Below are 23203 nucleotides of genomic sequence, written 5' to 3' on the forward strand. Positions count from 1 at the left end.
TATATTGTCAGTAGTTCAATGTATGAAGGTAAAATTCAGTAAAAGTTTGTTTTCCAACAAGTAAAATAAAAATTGGATGGAATTTACAAAAACTAACAAATTGGTTTTATTTTTATATACTACCATGTTTTCTCATTTTCTGGTTTTGAGTAAATGCTCAATAAATATACATTAAATGAAAAGAATTGGGTACCTAAGGGCTACTACAGTTTGTATGGTGCTTGTCTTGCACGCAGTATACCCGAGCTCAGTCTCCAGCACCTCATATGGTCCTCAGAGCATTTCCGGGAATGGTCCCTGAACAGAGAGCCACAAGTAGTCCTGAGCTGTGTAAACTCGAAAGAGGCACACACAGCAGCAGCAGCGGTCTATCTTTCCCGCCGCCAGCGTTCAATAGTCTCACCCTGCTTCCCCCACCCCCGGGAGGTCGATGGCAATGGGCAGGCAAAGGAAGGAAACGAAGACCAGGCTGGTTGGTTTTAGTTGCAGTTTATTCCAATCCTCTCTCCATCCACTCCTGTCTCTCTCCTCTGCCTCCTCTGCTTCTTCCTCCCCCATGCTACTTCATGCTCCTTCTCCATCTCCCTTCATCCTCCTTCTATGGAGTCTCAATTCTGATCATCTCAGCCCACTCTTACCGTCTCGTTACCAAAGCATGAGGGTTTGGGGTTACAATTACACATAGGTGCGGTTCACAATCAATAGGGGTAAAATTCTTTCCCTCGGGGACATCCGCTCCTATGACAGATTCTCATTATCAGATCAATTCACACTAGAGCAGATTCCCCTGGGTGGGTGTGTTTCTCCTCTCCTTGTCTAACAAACATATAAGCATATATAATATAAATCATTTTGTATGGATACAGTAAGAAATACCTTAAACTTATAGAATTGCCCTCCTAGGGCCATGTCGATCTCAGACTACAGTGCTCAAGCCAGATAGTCTTTCCTACCCCTAGCAGGATCCTAGTCTCATCGTTACTTTTGGATCATGACAGCATTTGTCTATGATCAAACTCTTAACTTATAGTTAAGAATCGTGGCACTTGGCCTGGCCCATTTCAATGCCAGGGTAGCTCACCACTTGCCCTGGGTCCATTCAGTCCCTCGTCGAGACCCTGCTTTGGGGGTGTTAGGAACTAAGGGCAACTGAGCCTTATGTCAAGGGAGCAGATCCCTGGAGTGAACAATATTACAAGCCAATTAAATCCTAAGTTACAAAGCATAATGTTAACTGTCTTCCTGTATCTATACAAAAAGGGCATTGCTTTAAAGTAAACTGTTCATAAGGCATAAGGAGAGGAGAAAGGCAATATTTCACTCATACATACAAAATCATAGATTTCTGAGGAATCTAACCTTACAAGTTAACAGAGTCTGATTAAGGGGACAGCTGATTAACTGGTTGGGGAGGAGAGCATAGGGAAGAGTTTATAGATAAATACAATGGAATGGAAGTGCCTCAGGAGCATTGTGATGGGTGTAAGCAGATAAACCTAAGCTCCTTTTGGAGAAAGGAGAAAGGACAAAGCAATGTCATCCTACACTGAGCATGGCTGCTCCTCCCCCCCCCCCCAGAAACATACTAAAAATGAGTGCGTGTAGATCTTCCAAAAATGAATGCATGTATATCTTTATCTATGAGTACTATATGTGCACATATACACATACATGGGCTGGAGTGATAGCACAGCTGTAGGGCCTTCCGCTCAGCCAGCCCGGCCGAGCTGGATTCAATTCCTCCGTCCCTCTCGGAGAGCCCGGACAGCTACCAGGAGTATCTCGCCCACACGGCAAAGCCTGGCAAGCTACCTGTGACGTATTCAATATGCCAAACACAGTAACAAGTCTCAAAATGGAGATGTTACTGGGCCTGCTCGAACAAATCGATGAACAATGGGAGGACAGTGACAGTGTGATACACATACATAAAACCTAAATGAATATGATAGAATATTATCAAGAATAGATGCTATGGATCTTACTGAATAAACAATTCCTGGTCATTTGTTGCTAAATATGATAAGTAAAAGCCTTTTACTAGATCTATTTCCCTACCTTTTCCATTCTAACCCCATCATCTCTGTATCTTTCACATCAAATTTCCTCTCCAGTCTTTTCAGCTTAATTGTTCTTTCTTCTAACACATTGTGTTCTTTTCATCAGCATCTGAATCTATATTATTCTCTTTACCTGGAGCAATAGTTATTATTCTCTTTCTCTCATATACACAAATGAGAGACATGTGCTCTAACACAGAGCCAGAACCACTCAGCATTTTCTGACAGAAGTGCTAAGTGTGACTTTGGATATCAATCAATTTAATGTGTAAATTTCAACCAGAGTTCTAAAAGTTATCATCATGTTGGTCCTATTTCAAGTTCAAATTTACTCCTTCGTTGGGAACTATAAAATCAGACAAAATTCAAAGACATACCATAATTGTTAGCATAGAATTGCTGTGAGTTCTTAAAGGCCATTAATTATATTACATGTGGATGTTCTATAATCTTGGTTGAAATTGAAAGCTCCAATTACTAAAAATTTTTGAACTGGGTCAAGTTACAAACAAAAATGATTGATGAACTACTAACTAGAAACAATACATCATCATTGAGAAATCTTTTTCTTTTATGATCAATTTCTACAATGTCATTGGATTTTTGAAAGGAAAATCTTGTGCAAGGATTAAATACTACATTGGTTAGAGATGAAATTGCCAGACTAGCACTACTCTATCATAGTACGTTTTCTATTGTCTATACTTAGGCTTTCCTTAGATTATCATTTTCCTACCTAAATCTTAGAACAAAACACATTAAAATCATTATGCTCCATACTAACATTTCCTTATGTTTCCATAGTTCTGTTAATTTCTACTGAAAGTATTGAGGAAAGACAATATTCTGTTTCACAATTCTCATACAATCAAAGTCTAGCCTAGTAACATTTAGGTTCTAACTCTGATATCCAAATGGCTAAAGTCAAATCTTCATTCTGACAAGTCTTTAATCTTCCCCAAATTCTTGCCAGCCAGTGGAAGATGTTCCTGGAAATTATATACCCTGACATGCAAAGGCAAGGTAAGCAGGATTAGGGTTCTCTGCTAATTTCTAAAGGTTCAAAGAAATAATAGACTTAACTCAATTATATTAAATTCATTTCCTGTAATGCAAAGAATTTACTGATATGAAATACTTTTAAAATTTATATTGATAATCAGTGGTTTACAATATTACCATACTTTTATCATTGCAAACAATTTTGCAATTAACATAGGACTGCATATGCATTTTGAATTAACATTTTCTTTGGGTAGATACCAATAAGTGAGATATATGAACAATATAATAGTTCTGTTTTAATTTTTATATTTAGAAATAAAGATCATACTATTTTAACCTAAACTTCAAACAAAATGAAAGTAACTTTTAAAGTGTATTCTTTGAAGTCAATGCTGAAAGAATAAAACAAGTTCAATGTTAATTTATGAAATTTTGGGGAAAGCACTGTTTATTACAGTGTTCAATGAAAAACACTCAATTGTGGATTAAGATTGCAATGGCAGAGGTAGTGACAATAGTAAAGTGGATAGGGGACTTGTTTGCATGTGACCGACCTGGGTTTGATCCCCAGTACCACATGTTCTCCCATGAGTATGCTCAGGAGTGATCCATGAGTGAAGAGTAAGGAGTAAGCCCTGAGCACAGGTTGGTATGGCCCAAAACACAAAAGCAAAAACAAGATTGCAATTCCATTTTATTTCTTTTGAATCATAAAACTTCTCTAGAAGATATGCATTTATTTTAACATTTAATCTAGAATAGTAACTTTGACAATATATACAGATTTCAGTGAAAACAACTGATTATTGAAAGATATTAGTAATCAGGCATGCTGCATCCTATAGGAGGTTTTGAGATCATTTTAGTTGTGGCAGTTATTCCCATTCTTACTTCCAACACAAAAAGACATAGAGGTAAATACACAACACACAAACACATAGGTAAATAGTTCTTTGAGTGGTTTTTCCTGTAGGAAAATGAAACTTTTTAATAAGATTCATGTCTATTTTATTTGTGTCATCGGAAAAACAAAATTACTTTTGAGCATACTCCAAAACTTCAATAATTTAACCTCTGGTGGAGCTTGGAAAGCTCTGAAGGATGAAAGAAAGCAATATTAATTTGTTTCCAATGCCGGTAAGTATAAAGAGACAATTTTTTTTTATCAGAAGGATTTTATTACCTGTTTGAGTGGTAAGGTCCGGTGACAAGAGATTTGGGACTGAATGAGGCAGAAGATATGCATTGTCCTGTGACATTCCAAGAGAATGTTTGGGAAGCCTGCCAGACTTCAAGCTGTTAAAACAAAGATAAAGTTTAAAATTACCCCCTTTAGGATATAGCATCACTTGCAGCATTTGCACTCTAAAATATTTAACAACGAAAGAGATATAATTTTATAAAACTTTTTAAGTTATTACTAAGAACTGTATTTTCCTTACCACTGAATTTTTGAAGTTTGCTATAGCAAAGATTCAAATCATAATAGATCAGTTTCTAATTTTTATTCCATTTTAAGCCAGAAGTTTGAATACAATTTATCTGTTGGTGAGACATAAAATTATTCCAGACTTTAATGCTGTAATTACTTTATTCCTATTATAAATACATGCTACTTAGACCTGTGATAGTGACTTACAGAACTAAGATTGTATAGCATGTGAAGTAACTCTGCCTCGCACTTAGAAGTGAAGGATAAATATACATGAGATGTAAACTAAGACCTGACGTTTAGAGCCAGAAGGATAGTGCAGTGGGTAGTGCATTTGCCTTACATGTTCAAAACAGGTTCAATTCTAGCATCCCATATGGAAACCTGAGCCCTGTCACAAATTATTCCTGAACATGGAACCAGATGTAAGCCCTCAGCACTGATTGGTGTGGTACCAAAAAAATTTAACAAAACCTTCAAAGTGAAAGAAAAAAGCAAATAAAAGACAACCCGATTTTCATCATATTTCTATGGCATTGGGAGCCCATGAATACCAGTCTCCCTTCTCTCAATCAAGTAGAATTTTTTCAGTAATATTTTTCAAATGGGGCCATATAACTAGAAATCTTAGAATGGGTGTACTAATAAAAGTTGCCACTTTTCAAACTGGGCTCTTTCTTCATGTAGTTATTTGTAACAGAGAAGCTGAGACTAAATATAAATAGCATAAAGCTAATCCATTCCATTTCTACTATGCCCTCGTGTGAGCAGTTCATGAATTACAACTACAAATTTTAATCTATAAAATGTTGAGTTAAAGTTACCATCTTCTTTAGTAACTGAACTTTAAAAAGGTGCATATTAAGATGGTTTGGGCCATAGGGGAGAGAACCTGTGAGCGTTGGTGAAGAGAAGTTGATACTGGTGGTAAGATCAGTACTGTAACATTATGTGCCTAAAATTCACTGTGATTACCTTTGCAAATCACTGTGCTTTAATAAAATAAAAAATAAAAAAATACATTTAAAAGTCAGTATCTTACTTTTTTAAAATTGAATCATACTGAATTACAAAGTTACAAAGATATTTATGTTTGAGTTACAGGTGTACATTTTACCAATACCAAACACTTGATCAGTGTTCTAAACCCTTCACCACTCTCTCCAGTTTCACTGTTGCAGCAGGCACATTTCCCCACCACTATTTTCTTAGTGTTCCGTTCCCTAACTTTTTCCCGGATCCCCAGCCCAGTGGCAAACTTCCTACTGAATACTAGTTATCTTGTTCTTTGTTTCTATTGCTATTGACATTTGATGTTGCCCTAGGAAGCTTTTTATATCGACATACGAGAGAGATCATTCTTAGTCTGTTTTACCCATTCTGACTAATTTTACTCTACATGATATTCTCAGGATCCATCCACTTTGCAGGAAATTACATAGCATTATCTAATCTTGTACCTGAGTAGTGTTCCATTGTGTGTATGTACTGTAGTTTCTTACACAATCTTACTTTTGTATCCCACATAATAATACAATAAATGCAGTGAGAACATCACTTAGAAGCTGTCACCACAATGAAGAAATGTACAAGTTATTGAATTCCAAGATCAAGATGTTTTCAAATTGCCTAATATATTTCAAGTATATGCCTAAGATATAAACAGAACTTAGTAGAAATTTAGCTTATAAACCTGAGTTATAGGGCATTTTTGCAAAATGATGTAAAATGCTGCGGTAAACAAACCAAGTTACAAAACTTATGAGTTTCATATAAAAACTTTTCCAAAAGTTACTCTTAGTTGAAAACAAATTTTAAGTTAAAACTTACTGTCAAATATACAGTAGCAAACAAAATGAAGTCAAATTTTTCAATGAAGACTATTTTATGAGCCTTAAACTGAGGTATGATTAGCCCATTATTTTTTTATGCACTGATCTGGTTATTATTTTCATAGTATGCCAACATATCATGAAATTCTGTTTTTCATTTTAATGTATGAGTCATATAAATTAATCTCCTTTCTATACAATTTTCATTAATAATTTATTTATTTTGTATTGTTATCCTGTTAGAGTTTTGTCTTGTTTTATGGTTTCCTAACTCTTTTAAGAAGTGTTGAAGTCAAGAATAGTTAAGTACCAGGAGGTCTACTCCATGGCTTGGAAGCCAGCAACACATGCTGGGGGAAAAGGCAGCTCAGATAGAAAAGGGAATACCAAGTAAAGGATGTTTGGAGGACTCGGTCAGGATGTGAGATTCGTGCTGAAAGTAGTCTATGGACCGAACACGATGGTCACTCAATACCTCTATTGCAAACTACAACACCCTAATGGAAAGAGTGAGCAAAAAGCAATTTTCTACCAGAGAGGCGGAGTGGGGTGGAGGGTATGGGGTGAGGGTGGTATGGCTACTGGGATCATTGGTGGTGAAGAATCATTGGCACTGATAGAGGATTGGGTACTCGATCATTGTGTAACTGAAACCCTAGCACAAAAGTTTGTAAGTCTACAACTGAATCTTATGGTGTTTCACTAATAAAAAACATAATTAAAACTTTGAAAAAAGAAGGGTTGAAAAGATAATACTGAGTTAGAACAATGATAATAAGAGATAGATGCTATTCATTTAAAATATCTGAAACAATTAGAAAATCAATTTACATGTATGAGGTTATAGCCAGTCATTGTAAGAAGTTATTATTTTGCTGGATAAGCCTCATCAAATATATAATTTGCTTTAGGGCTCACACTTGGCTATGCTCAGTGATTACACCTCAGGAGGCCATATGCAATGCCAGGGAAGGAACCCAGGTCGACTGTGTGCAAGGCACCTGCCTTGGTTCTGTGCCCAGGGATCACTCCTGGCAAGCTTGGAGTACCATATCATGTAACAGTGATCAAACCTCATGTCAGCCAAACATAAAGCAAGTGCATTATATTCTATATTATTTCTCAGGCCCCCAAACTTGTATATTTTTCCTGCTGTGTTTTTCTTCGCATTATCAGAAATCAATCTACAAACTTACTTCAAGTATACCTGACTCATGATTAGTCCTTGTCATTTTATTTCTCAGTATAAATATTTATTTCAATGCTGCCTTGATTCCGATGATTACTTTCACACAGGCAGCATCCAGAAGTAAGTATCCTGATGATTCCTCTATTTGCATGTGAATCAAATGTTGGTAGTATTCTTTGAAAGCTACATAATTAGGCTAGTTGGTCCAAACTTCTTGATCTATCTCAAAACTTGAAATAGTTTTTTTTTTTTTTTGTCCAATAAGCTTGTTCAGGTCTGAGAGATATTAGTCTGGGGGTTCTGCCGTAAGTTAAATGACTTAAAAGAACTCCAATTTTTCACCATCAGATTTATATTGAAGAATTCAGTTTACCTAACAGTTCATTTACTAGAACCCATGACAACACAATACACTGTCCTCCCGTGGTTCATCGATTTGCTCGAGCAGTAACGTCTCCATTTTTTGAGACTTGATGTTACTGTGTTTGGCATGTTGAATACGTCACAGGTAGCTTGCTATCGATAGCACAGCGGTGGGGCGTTTGCCTTGCGCGCAGCTGACTCAGCCAAACAGGGTTTGATTCCTCCGCCCCTCTCGGAGAGCTCCGCAAGCTACCGAGAGTATCTCCCCTGCACGTCAATGCCTGGAAAGCTATCCGTGACATATTCAACATGCCAAACACAGTAACAACAAGTCTCACGATGGAGACATTACTGGGCCCGCTCGAGCAAATCGATGAACAACGGGAGGACAGTGACACCCATGACATATTGTATAAATAGATGGATCATATTCTCCATTCTAAGAATCATTTCACTCTATAATTTTATGATGTTTCTATGGTTATGAGATTGCACAATTGGAAAATAAATGCTATGTAATTTTCATACATGTCTAATTTTGCTTTATCTGTTGCTGTATCCTTAGCAATACTCATGGTGTTTAACATAAGGTTGCATTCAATAAATAGTTACTTTTTAGTCAATGACAATGATAAGTAACACTGTTCTACTATTGCTACAGCATGCAAATACTACTTAAATTGTTCTGCTCTTGGCCACATGAAGAGCAATCAAGTTGCATTAATTACATGATACTATTTAAGTCCTGTATGCTATACAAACTTAAACATAAAATTAAATCAAATTGACAAGTATTATATTAAATAGGGATATAAGTATACATAGCTGTCATTCTCTAAACAGTTCTACAAGATTAAATATTCTTAAAAGGATAAAGATTTCTAGATTTACACATGCACAGTGATAAAAATGTTTATTCAGTTTTGTAGTAAACAAACATGCATTATGTTTCCATTCAGGGTGGTGGGGTTATGATGCTAGGATTGGGGGTAGGGATGGAAACTGGGAACATTGGCAGTGGGAAATGTACACTGGTGAAGGAATGGGTGTTGGAATAATGTATGACTGGAACCAAATCATGAACAAAGTTGTAGCCGTGTAACTGTGATTCAATTAAAAAATAAAAGAAAAAAGAACATAAAATATTAATGATAGCAGTATTTGGTTTGCTTTTTATAGATATATTAAGAATATGGAGCATATTATGCCTTTGAAGAGCATATGATCCAGTGATAGAGGTGTTTTTTGATCTATGATTTGAATTTACTATTAATAGTATAGTGAGACCATTTGTATAAATCTGCTTCCAACTCTGTTTAAATTTATCAATGAATAACAATCAAAATCCTATGTCTGGTTTTTAAATGAGGAAAATTACTTGTTTTAGATTTTTTCTATATTAATAACAATATTATGAAAAGTGATTTGTAATGGGTAGACCCCCATATGAATAATAAGTAGTAAGATAACTTATTCTTACATTTATACCTAAAGATCCTCCGTAGTAAGAAACTTTTAGCACTAAAGTTCTTGTATTTGCTTTCAAAGATCAAATTTCTGACACTATTTAAGACTGTGTGTGGAAGACTTTGTATAAAGTTGAGAAAAATTGGCCTTAAGATTAACTTACCATATTCTTTAAGAGTCTTACTAGCATGAACATATACCTACATAAAAATCAATCATAAGTATGTGAAACTGCCATTTGGGTGACCAGTTAATTGCTGTATGATAAAATGCCCATCATTGTAATATAGTATTCCTGATAAAAAAAACTTATTTCATTCCTGAGCTCTGTAATAGAATATTTTACACGATACAAAACACCATGTAATTTCTCTTCAACTGAATGGCAATTGCTGATTGCCAATATGTTTTATTTTCTGATTAATTACAAGTACTCCAAAGATCAAAAACAAAAAATTTAAAAAACCTCCTTAGAAACTGAGATGCAAAGGACCGTGCAATTTACTCAGGATTGCCATTTTTCCCCCTAGCTTAGAATTGGCTCCTGCCCGTGAACACTGCTTTGCTCCATGGCCAGTTATTTCTTCAACTCTCAGTAATTCAATGAAAACATACAAAGACATCCTAACTGCAGGCACCTAACCACACAACAACATACAAGAAACAACTCTGAACTGAAAAGGTCACAATGGTAAAATAATGCAGAAACCCACCAGGATTAGTAAGTGAAGATGCTAACCCGGAAGACTCAGCCATAAATAATAAGTTATATAAATTCTCTGATAAGGAATTTAGAGAGGAATTGTTGAAGATATATAAGGATCTCAAAGAAACAATGAAATGCACTTCCAATAAAACACAAGAGGACATGAAAGCAGAAATGAGATTTTTTTAAAATGACAGATCTGAAAAAGTGGTAAGTGAAATGAAAATTCAGCAACTGAGTAATAGCAGCTTAGAATCAGTGAGCTACAAGATGAGGTGCAGAAAATCTCCAGACAATAACAGGTATGAAAGAAAACCTAAAAATAAACCAAAAAATAGTAATATAACTTTTGAATGAATTGAAGAGAAACAACATAAGAATCAGGGGCCCAGAGGAGCAGAAAGACAACCCCGATGAAGGAGCAACAGTCAAAGCCATCATTGCTGAGAAGTTTTCAAATCTGAGAAGTGCATGCACCCAGTTCCAGGACAACAGATGCGTACTAGCTAAAAGAAATCCAAATAAAATTACTCCAAGACACATCTTAATCACAATGGCAAAAACTATATAAAGATTTAATATTAAAAGCATCAAGATCAATGAAGGAAATTATATACAAAAGAGTATCCTGAAGATTTACAGCAAATTTATTAGATGAAACCTGAGGGTTTCCAAAGATAGTAGTGGGATATAGTGAAAAAACTCAATGAAATGAAAGCCTCACCAATAGTTTTTTACCCAGCCAGGCTCTCATTCAGAGTTGAAGGAACAATACACAATTTCACAGAAAAATGCCTACTTAGGGATTCATAAAATCCAAACCATTTTTACAAGAAGAAATAAATGGGATACTTTAAGACATGACAGCCCCCCCCAAACACATCAAACTCCTGAAGATGGCACAAAGCTCCATAACTAGAATCTATGTCAATATCATTGATCTAAAAGCACTAATTAAGAGACACTTTACAAGAAAAAAATCCAAACCTATCAAAAGATTAGAAGAGATGAACAGAACCTTCCTCAATAAATACAACTAGTCAAAAGGCACATGAAAAAGTGCTCTCTATTACTAATAATAAGAAAGATGCAAATCAAAACAATGAGATATCATCTCATGCAACTGAGACTGGCACAGATTGAAAAGAATAAGAAGAATAAGTGCTGACGTGGATGCTGAAAATAGGGACTCTCCTTCACTGCTCGTGGGAATGCCAATTGATCCAGCCTTTCTGGAAAACAGTGTGGACATTCCTCAAAACCCTAGAAATTGAGCTTGCATAAGACCCAGCAATTCCTCCTGAAAATAAACCCTAGTGGCCCCAAAACACTGAAGAAAAGCCATCTGTATTCTTATGTTCATTTAAACACTATTCACAATAGCCAGAATCTGGAAAAAACCAAAGTGCCCAAGAACAGATGAGTGGATAAAGAAATCATAGTACATCTACTCAATGGACCACTACTCCCTACTAGGAAAAAATAAAGTCATGGAATTTGCTTATAAATGGAAATGGATACTATAATTCTCAGAGCCTGGCAAGCTACCCATGACATATTTGATATGCCGAACACAGTAACAACAAGTCTCATGATGGAGACGTTACTGGGCCCGGTCGAGCAAATCGATGAACAACGGGAGGACCGTGTCTACCGTGTGTCTACTATAATTCTGAAATCAGTAAGAGGGACATAGAATTATTTCATTAGTTTGTGGGATACAAAGAAATAAATAAAATTGATACAAATAGTATGTGAAAAGTACCCAGAGACATAGAACAAGGGCCAGGAGGACTGTTCCATGGTAGCAAGCTTGCCAAAAAGGGAGAGCAGGAGTGCAGTTAGTGCAGATAATGAACCATTATGAAAATGATAGTTGAAAATGATCACCCTGGGGGAAAAAACGAGTGCTGAAAGGAGGTAAAGTGATATGCTTCATAAACTTTCAGTGACAGTATTCCAAGCCACAGTGCCTAAAAGGAAAATAAGAGTGAGACTAAAAGACATAGATAGAGGAGAGATAAGTGTGTGCCATTAGAGACAGGCTGGGGGTATGGGTGTTGGGGGACAGGCAGGAGATAAACTGGGGACATTGGTGGTGGGAAAGGTGCACTTGTGAAAGGATGGCTGTTGGAACTTGTATCACTCAAGTTCAATCATGAACAACTTTGCAATGGTATATCTTATGGTGATTAATATATTTTTTGCTTTTTTTGGGTCACACCCGGCGATGCTCAGGGGTTACTCCTGGCTCATGCACTCAGGAATTGCTCCTGGCGGTGCTCAGGGGACCATATGGGATGCTGGGAATCGAACCTGTGTCGGCCACATTGGCTGCGTGCAAGGCAAACACCCTACCCGCTGTGCTATCGCTCCAGCCCCGTGATTAAATTTTTTTTTATTTTTGGGTCACACCTGGCGATGTACACGGGTTACTACTGGCTCTGCACTCAGGAGTTACTCCTGGCTCTGCACTCAGGGGACCATATGGGATGCTGGGAATCGAACCCTGGTTGGCCGCGTGCAAGGCAATCACCCTACCCGCTGTGCTATCTCTCCAGCCCCACCGTGATTAAATTTTTCAAAAAATTAAAATAATCGTAAAAAAAACACCAAAATGGGAAGAGGAAATGTACAAGGACTTTTCTGAGGAAAACCAAGAGAAAACCAACAGAAATGAAAAATGCTCATCATCACTTATTAGGTAAATCCGAATCAAGATGACAATGAGATGCCATCTTACACCAGTAAAAATGGCTCAGATAAAAAATACTGAGAAGGGGCTGGAGTGATAGTACAGCGGGTAGGGTATTTGCTTTGCACGTGGTCAACCCGGGTTCAATTCCCAGCATACCATATGGTTCTCTGAGCACCGGCCGGAGTAATTCCTGAGTGAAAAGCCAGGAGTAACCCATGTGCATTGCCGGGAGTGACCCAGAAAGCAAAAAAGAAAATTAAAATATACTGATAATTATCTGTGTTGGTGGAGGTATGTTGAAAGAACTCTAAAGCTTATAAGAATGATACCTTGTTCAACCTTTATGCAAAACAATATGAAGATATCTCAAACAAAGAATAAGATCTATCAATTTCACTTCTGGGAATCTATTCCCAGAACACAAAAACACTTATTAGAAAAGACATATGCACACAATTATTCATGCAGCACTTAGTACTGTAGCAAAGATATGGAACAAACCCAGGTGTCCAATGATATATAAGTGGATTATGAGCACATGACATAGACATATATATCAACTTTGGAATACTACACAGGTGAAAGCATTACAGATTTCTTTAGAAAGATATTGGCAGAAATAAATCTGTCCACTGTCAGCAATTGAACGTATTTATTGGTTCAACATAATTTTTCATTTAAAAAATAACCACCATGACTTTTTTTAAGATTTAGAATTTTGTTACTTTAGCATTTGTTATATATTCCTGTTTTCTGCTTTTTTTATTTAAAAAATTTTAATAGTGAGACATCACGAGGTACAGTTGCAGACTTACACATTTTTGTGCTTGGGTTTCAATTATACAATGATCAAATACCCATCCCTTCACCAGTGCCCATTTCCCACCACCACGGATCCCAGTATCCCTCACACCCTCCATACCACCCCATCCCACCCTGCCTCTGTGGCAGGGCATTCCCTTTTGTTCTCTCTCTCCTATTGGGTGTTGTGGTTTGCAAAAGAGGCAATGGGTAACAATCATGTTTAGTCTATAGTCTACTTTCCGCATGCTTCTCCCATCCTGCAGGATCCTCCCAACACCTTTATTTGGTATTCCCTTCTTTATCTGAGCTCCCTTTTCCCCTAGTATTTGTGGTTGGCCTCCAAGCCATGGAGTAAAATTCCTGGTACTAATCTCGGCCATTCTTGGGTGTTTGTCTCCTATTTTGTTACTTTATGTTCCCCAGATGAATGCAATCTTTCTATGTCTATTCCTTTATTTCTGAGTCATTTCGCTTAACATGATACTTTCCATGTAGTACCACTTGTATGTAAATTTCGTGACTTCATCTTTTCTAACAGCTACATAGTACACCATTGTGTAAATGTACCAAAGTTTCTTTAACCAGTCATCTGTTCTCAGGCACTCAGGTTTTTTCCAGATTCTGGCTATTGTAAAGAGTGCTGCAATGAACAGACAATTGCAGATGTCACTTGGACTATACATTTTTGCCGCACTGGGATATATTCCCAGGAGTGGTATTGCTGGATCAAATGGGAGCTCAATTTCTAATTTTTTGAGAATCGTTCATACTGTTTTCCAAAAGGGCTGAACCAGTCAGCATTCCCACCAACAGTGAAGGAGTGTCCCTTTCTCACCACATCCGCGCCAGCACCGGTTGCTTTTGTTCTTGTGGATATGGGCCAGTCTCTGTGGTGTGAAATGATATCTCATTGTGGTTTTGATCTGCATCTCCCTGATGATTAATGATGTGGAGCATTTTCTCATGTGCCTTTTAGCCATTCGGATTTCTTCTTTGTGAAAGTTTCTATTCATTTCATTTCCCCATTTTTTGATGGGGTTGAATGTTTTCTTTTTGTGGAGTCCAACCAGTACTTTGTATATCCTTGATATTAAGCCCTTATTGGTTGTGTATTTGGCGAATATCCTTTCCCATTCTGTAGACTGTCTTTGTATTTTGGTCACTGTTTCTTTTGAGGTGCAGAAGCTTCTTAGTTTAAGATAGTCCCATTTGTCTATCTCTGTTTTAACTTACTTGGCCAGCGAACACCATGACTTTTTAAAAACTGAAGACACTGACAGTATTCTCTTTATTAAATAATTTAAAATGATTACAACACATCACAATCTGTAATTTACTAAGATGCTGATACACTTTCTTGTATATCATGCTGAAAACGTCATAAGTATCGGCGAAGAGAGCCCCTAACATAAAAATTACCAAGAAGTATAATGAAAAACATTGTTCAATGGTGTGATCTCCTAAACAATTATTTTTGTTATTATGTGAGATTACAACCACGTATGGCCATAAAGAGACTTGCATTTTTGTTTAGCATTTTGAAATCTTATTTTCCAGGTTTATCAAAAATAAAAGTCAAGATGGTTACCTTGAGAACATGAGTATACCATCTTCCAATTTGCACACTTTTCTATAGAGCTCTTTTTTGATTCCCACAAAAATGCCATGACAACCATAACTTATTTAAGCTTATTATTCAGCATTAAAGCATTCAACAGACTTTGTTATTCTGGCACTTAGGTATCACGAGCTCTTTTTCATTATCGAGTAATTAAACTTTGCAGCCCATAAACATATTTCTAAACATTGGTGTATAACAAAAGCAGTAGAATCCTTTTAGTTACTAAGCAACCTAAACTGAATAATTTCCTCTACCATTTTAAAAGAGGCACTCTACTGTGACCATAAACAGTAATTACAAACAGAATCCATTTGAGAACATATTCAGTTTACAAATTAAATGAATTACTGGCTAATTTACCACTTAACATTTCCTTCCACATTTGTATAGCTGTATGGAATGAATAATAACTGGCTTACATTTTCAACCAAATTTCACAAATTATTGTTTCTGCTGTTGGAATTTAATTGTGCTGCTAATAGTTTAGTGAACTCAATCAATTTTCAAAATAATGAGGTAAGGTTTCTGAAAATAATTTTAAGGTTAAGTTCTTTCTTTATAAAACATTTTCCCCAGTACATTCCACTTTAAATAAACTGGAAAGTTACCTTAAAATTTACAAAATATTTAATGACTTACAAAAGAATACCTTTTCCTAAAATGTATATATGCAATTAAATAATGAAATATTTGACTAAAACATACAATAAACGCTTAGCCAAATATTTAATAAAGATATAATGAAAACTTCCATGGAAACCAGAACTATTAAAATAAGCAGTTGGTATATATATGGAAAATAATAAATCAGCCCATCAATGCAGTCAGTACTGTAGTATCTAATATTAAGTCCTCCTTTCTCCACCACATACTTCACACTTTAAACAAGACTTAAAGTATATAATGTTTTGAGGAAAAGAGAGATATAGAGGTGTATTTGTCTTAGAGTTTGATTAAGGAAAAGCTACAGCTGTTAGAATATCTTCAGAGAATTTCTCCCTTTCACATAAGTTTATGAACATTTTTTATTATTATCCTACATAGAATTCTTTTAAATATTTTTTGTTTTTCAGTATTTTTGTATTACTGGGTGAAAACTCTTTACTAGAATACATCATTATGATTTAAATATTAATAAAGGAATTATTCTTAATTTGATCTTGCCTATTGCCTAATTCACAAGCCTAAATTTGATTTAAGTATTTATATAATTTCCAAAATACAAGGGGTGTTTCGTCTTGTCACTTGGTATATTTTGGAGACTGAAAATTCCTCAAAATCAAATATACAAATGTACATCAGTTGATTCTCTAAAAACAAAACCCGAAATCTAAAATTTAATCTTTCAGATTTTCTACAGAATATGTTTTTTTTGTGGGGTATTAGACAGAGTAGACAATACAAGGTTCCTGTTCCATTTACTATACTAATACAAGTACTCTAGTACTCTCACTATACATATATATATGTGTGTGTGTGTATAAACACACATATATATGTGTGCCTGTGTATTGTTTGATAGAATCTGTGGCATTAATCCACTATTAATATACACTATAACTATTGATAACACAAATTACCATTACACAGAAAGTAAAAATCCTTTAGTAAGTAAACCTGTGGTTTCACATGGAGGAACACAGTATTCCCAACTGTTTCTCAACATAACAGCTGCAGTGTCAATAATCTAAGACCCTGGGGATCTTCTCACAGTCTTCTCACTGTGCTCACAGATGTTATTATTTGTCTAATCACCAGTTCAGTGATTGCAGAAGAAAATTTTTACCACAGAGCTAAAGGGAAAGCCCTAGCAGCCTTCTACTTAAAGGACATATTTTCAACTTGAATCAAATAAAACTACACTGAGTGTCATCAGTTATTTTATGTGAGCACATGCTTAGCAAATAAAACCTCAAGTTAAAAGTTTAGGGTATTTTTAATATCTATTCAGCTGCATATAACTGTCTACATTATGTTATATGGATTCTTACTTTTTAAAAAAATTCCCTAAAACTCTATGTAGCGGTTCCAAGGAGGCAGAAAATAGTTTAAGTTGTAGTAATGCAATTAAATCTCTCAATAACAATTAACTAAAATTAAAACTTTCAGGAAAACATACTAGACACTGGATACTATTGTGCTTAACAAAACAACTGCTCCACATTAAGGGAAATTATTAAATTTGAACAATAAATTTAATACAAAAAATAATTTTTACATACTTTGAGTAGATATATAGTACAGAAGTAATGCGCTTGATTAACATGCAACCAATCTTGATTTAACCCCTAGTATTGCATATGGTATCCCAAGATCTTCCAGGGGTCACATTGGGGCCCAGAACCAGGAATAGTCCCTGAGGACTTTCAACAATCCCTGTTACAAATTCTTACATACTTTTGTTAACTTATTTCTCAACAATAACTTTGCAGGAAACTTTAATAGGTTAGACTTAAGGATGCTAATTGAGTACTTATAATCATACAGCAAACTGTTCACACAATAAAAAATTAAGAAAAACTTTCTGATTGTAAATTCTTACCATGATAGCAACTTGTTTTTGGCATTTTGGGTCACACTCCGCGATGCACAGGGGTTACTCCTGGCTTTGCACTCAGGAATTACTCCTGGCGGTGCTTGGGGGACCATATGGGATGCTGGGAATCGAACCGGGTCAGCTGCTTACAAGGCATTGTGCTATCGCTCCAGCCCCCATGATAGCAGCTTTTTCAAAAGTGTTGCCTATAATTTCTTTAAACAAAGTTTCCTTTAATAACAACATAGAATATTTGTATATTTTCTGTTTGACTTCATAGATCAGATTAACAAATTTTATTTAGACTACGAAAAGACATATGTTCAGCAAATTTTTTAATTTTTATTATGCCAATTTTTCTCAAACTTATTTATGTATTGCTTTGGGGGCAATACCTGGCTGTACTCATGATTCACTTCTGACTCTATGTTAAGGGATTACTGCTGGCAAAGCTCAGGGGACCATATGTAGTTCTAGGGATCAAACTCAGGTTAACAGCATGCAAGACAAGCACCTTAAGATATGTACTATTGCTCTAGCCTCTCTTTAGCTTATTAGATTCAAAAACTTTCTGAGAAAAAAAACAAAGTGACCCAGGAATTGATGACAAATTTGATGGGGATGTGTTTTTAAAAGGGTATATATATATATATATATATATATATATATATATATATATATGTTACTGGGCCCGCTTGAGGAAATTGATGAACAATGGGAGGACTGTGACCGTGATTTGTGAGCTCTACAGATCTTATCAAAAATGGATGACCATAGATAAATAATATGATGATGTAAGAAAAATTATGAAGCCATGCCCAGTTTTTAAATAATAGCTTACAGGGTATGGAATATTATGTTTCATTCAGATTAGTTAAAATAAAACTTTTCCAGTAGGCCGTTCTAGTAAATCAATGTCTTACCAGGTTTGGTCAGTAACTGCTCAAAGAACATACATCAGTCAGAGCTGCACTGACTTGACAGTAGCCAAGATCTGAAAAAAGCCTAAGTGCCAAAAAATGGATGTGTGAATGCAGAAATTGTAATGTGCATGTATATATGTATGCATGTATTAAAATACATATACATATATTTAAATTACTCAGTTATGAGAAAAGATAAAATGTTGTAACTTCCTGCAATGTGGGTAAAATTGCAGATAAATAATGGTAGGTGAAGTGGATCATAAATAAAATAACAAATAACTGCTAAACACACCCATGTGTGGAGTATAAAGAAAGAAAGCAAGGGATAGCATTCTCTCAGGTGGAAATACACCCTAAGATATGGCTAATGTTTACAATAGCTAGAATATGGAAAAAACCTGAGTGCTCAAGAACAGACGACTGGTTAAAGAAACTTTGGTACATCAACACAATGGAGTACTATGTAGCTGTTAGAAAAAATGAAGTCACGAAATTTACATACAAGTGGTACTACATGGAAAATATCAAGCTAAGCGAAATGAGTCAGAAAGAGAGGGACAGACATAGAAAAATTGCATTCATCTGGGGACATAAAGTAATAAATTAGGAGACTAACACCCAAGAATAGCTTTGATAAATACCAGGAGGTTCACTCCATGGCTTGGAGGCCAGCCGCACACGCTAGGGGGAAAGGCCCCTCAGATAGAGAAGGGAGCACCAAATAAAGGATGTTGGGAAGATCCGCCCATGATGGGAGATGCATGCTAAAAGTAGACTATAGACCGAACACGATTGCCACTCAATGCCTCTTTTGCAAACCACAGCACCCAAAAGGAGAGAGAGAACAAAAGGGAGTGCCCTGCCACAGAGGCAGGGTTGGATGGGGGTGGAAGGGATACTGGGATTGGTGCGGGTGGAGAATGGGCACGGATGGAGGGATGGGTACTTGATCATTGTATAACTGAAACCCAAGCACAAAAATTTGTAAGTCTACAACTGTACCTCGTGGTGTTTCACTAATAAAAACATAAAAATAAAAAAAATAAAATCATAAAAGCTGAAAAAAGATATGGCTAATAGCTCTGTAATCTGAGAGTGGTGTTAGAGATAATAGTGATATTAACAATGATAAATTGGGATGATAGTGTAGGGATTTAGGCACTCTGGTTGTTGTTGGTGGGTATGATATTAGCAGCATTGCAAGCTTAAAATTGGTACTATTAAATAAGCAAAATAATAAATAATTTTTAACTGCACCTCTAAGATGCAGTTTTGAATCCCTGAATAAACATTCCACAGTGACATGCCATCTGGAATTATGAAACTCCTTGTTTAAATACCAAATCACTTGCTGTGACTGATCAGATGTTGACCAAACTTCAGTTTCCCATTCAACACTATGCATTTATGTGATTGTAGAACACTATAAGGTTTATTATTTTCTTCTCATTAGGTGAGATGAAAGAAATGGACAGATAAGTCCACACATTTATCAGAATGAGGCTTATGTGTATTTTCAGGATGATGGAAACTCTGCAAAGAAAATAAAACAAACAGGTTGAGTTTCCTTTGCCTTCTTTTTTTCCTCTTTTTTTACTATTCTTTTTAGCTTTTTGGTCACACCCAGCGATTCTCAAGGATTTCTCCTGGCTCTACACTCAGGAATTACTCTTCATCGGTGCTCAGGGGACCCTTGTGTGATTATGGGATTCTGGGGATCAAAACTGGGTGAGGTACGTGCAAGGCAAACACCCTCTCCACTGTACTGTTGCTCTGGGCCAACTTTACCCTCTTTCTTAGCCACTCTCTACACTTGCTGAGGATTGAAAATATAAAAGTACACTTTACAAAAACTTGCTCTAATAATAATTATGTTTGAGCCCACCCTGAGGTACATTAAATATATAAATAAGGTGATTTACAATTTAAACACTTAAAATAACTTCGCAGTATATTTTATAAAAAAAAAATAATAATTCCCAATTCTTAACTGTAGGCTGCAGTTCTACCAAAAGCATTCAGAGTACATAATCGAAATGGAAAGGGGGTAAGTAATTATCTAATGGAGAAATCTGATCAATATTACAATAGCCAGATAATCAAAATCAATTCCAACCATGATAAGTCATAGAAATATGTACCCCTGATGTGATATGATAAAAACGTAACTTTATTTCTGTCATCTACTTCCCCCAAATACAATTGAATAATGGGAAATATAATAAAATTAAAAATAAAAAAACTCAGTGAAAGGGCATTTAAAAATACCTGACTCATCAAAAATACCTGATTCATCCAAATATGTTAAGATCATTCAAATCAAGAAAAGTATAAAAAACTGTCTTACCAAGAAGAATCAAAGGACATAACCCCGAAATAAAATAAGTTTTTAAAAGGAAATGAAATGTCTAGGGTGATACAGATAAGCAGATAAGGTGCTTCATTTGTATGCAGCTGACTGGGGTTCAATACCTATCACCCTGTATGTTCACCTCAACACTACCAGGAGTAATCCCTAAGCAATGAATAAGTAAATCCAAATTATCACTGAGTGTGGTACAAAACAGAAAAAGAAATTTTAAAATCCCAAATATTCATGAAATATAATTTTCACCTGCGTCTTGGCCATTGATGGATCTGGGTGGAGGATGCTCAGCCCCGATCCAAGCAGGCTTGGAGATCTCAGCCCCAGGACCCGCATGCCTTTGTTCCTCTGCCAGTACCTTCATGCATGTGGAGAGTGGTATCAGCATGGTTGTGGTGGGTTCTGGAGGTCTTCGGCTGCTGGAGCTCTGCTTGGGGCAGGAGGGAAACTCAACCCGCCCCCCTCCAAGGGGCCCTGGCGAGGACAGCCAGGCATGGGGGCAGGAGACTTTGAGCTGTTCTCTTCCGGGAGCTGGGTTTTATAGTCTCTACGTCTTGGCTGTTGATGGGATTACACGGTGCTGGGGGTCAGTTGGTGGGTGTGACCCCTGCCTACTGGAAGATGGAGGATCTGGGTGGAGGATGCTCAGCCCCTATTCGAGCAGGCTTGGAGATCTCAGCCCCGGGACCTGCATGCCTTTGTTCCTCTGCCAGTACCTTCATGCCTATGGAGAGGGATCTCAGCGTGGTTGTGGCGGGTTCTGGAGGTCTTCAGCTGCTGGAGCTCTGCTCGAGGCGGGGAGGGAAACTCAACCTGCCCCCATACGAGGGGCTCTAGTAAGGACAGCCAGGCATGGGGAAAGAGACTATAAAACCCAGCTCCCGGAAACAAGCGGCTGCGCGACATCTTATTATCTTATTCTTCCTTTGGACAACCTGGCAGGCTACCGAGTGTGGCCTGCCCACATGGCAGAGTCTGGCAAATGCCCTGTGGTGTACCCAATATGCCAAATACCAGTAACAATGATGGGTCTCATTCTTCTAACCCTGAAATAGCCTTGAATATGACACTTTTTAAAATCTCAGGGCTAGGACGAAGGAGACGATACAGGTGCCTGCTCGAGGCAATCGACGAACAACAGGATGATCGTGGTCGTGATAATTTTCATCAAATAAAAGCAAAAAGTAGGGGACCAGAGAAATAGTACAGTGGGGAAGGCATTTGCTTGCACTGGTCAACCTTGGTTCAAAACAAGAATCCAAAATGGTTCCCCAAATTCTTTAGATGAAAACCCTGAGTGCAGAGCCAGGAGTAAACCCTGAGCACTGCTGGGTGAGACCCCCAAACAAATAAAATTTAAAATTTAAAATAACATATCCTCCCAGGATGGGGGAAGCATGCTGAAAGTAGACTATAGACTAAACATGATTGTCACCCATTGCCTCTTTTGCAAACCACAACACCCAATAAGAGAGAGAGAACAAAAGGGAATGCCCTGCCACAGAGGCAGGGTGGGATGGGGAGGATGGGGGGTGTGAGGGATACTGGGATCTGTGGTGGTGGGAAATGGGCACTGGTGGAGGGATGGGTATTTGATCATTGTATAATTGAAACCCAAGCACAAAAATCTGTACCTCATGATGTCTAACTATCAAAAATTTTTTAATATATAAAAATAAAGTAACATATCAACATACTCAAAATATTTAATATGTGTAAATAGTATCTATAAAAGTGCTTGAATTTTCCTGAATGTCAGAAATCAAAGCATGTTTGCAATTATTATTAGGCTTCAATATTTCTTCTGCATTTTTTGGTTGTAGTTAATTCTGTTTTGATGTTGTAGTCTTATCAGTTATGCTCAGGGCTTACTCCTGACTCTGTGCTCAGAGATCAGTCCTGCAAATTCTCTGGTTTCATAGAACAAAATAAATTTTAGATAATACTTAGTTATGCTGACAAACGTTCTATCATATGGCTGTATGATTTTAGAAAATGTTATCACTCTCTTTATAAAGTAATGATACAGTCCCCTTCACACAATTAGTCTTTCCCTCCTATTATATCTTAATGATTTAGTTAAACACACCCTTAAAAATCCCTATAAATTTACTGCATGTTACTAGACTCACTGGTGTCTAGATTTTGGATATTTTTGTCAGTTCATTCATTTTCACAACTAGAAAAATCTTCAAATTT

The 23203-nt window shown here is 36.6% G+C and overlaps 1 protein-coding gene across 1 annotated transcript in view; it reads right to left on the reverse strand.

The window, feature by feature from the left end:
* DACH2 (dachshund family transcription factor 2) overlaps window positions 1-23203 on the reverse strand; it is a 443417-nt gene that overhangs the window by 272933 nt on the left and 147281 nt on the right. Inside the window, exon 2 of the mRNA XM_056124136.1 lies at window positions 4249-4361. Coding sequence (XP_055980111.1) covers window positions 4249-4361 — 113 coding nt within the window. The remainder of the gene's footprint in view (window positions 1-4248; window positions 4362-23203) is intronic.

This window comes from Sorex fumeus, unplaced genomic scaffold, assembly GCF_029834395.1.
Source record: "Sorex fumeus unplaced genomic scaffold, SorFum_2.1 ptg000050l, whole genome shotgun sequence".
NCBI classification, from domain to species: Eukaryota; Metazoa; Chordata; class Mammalia; order Eulipotyphla; family Soricidae; genus Sorex; species Sorex fumeus.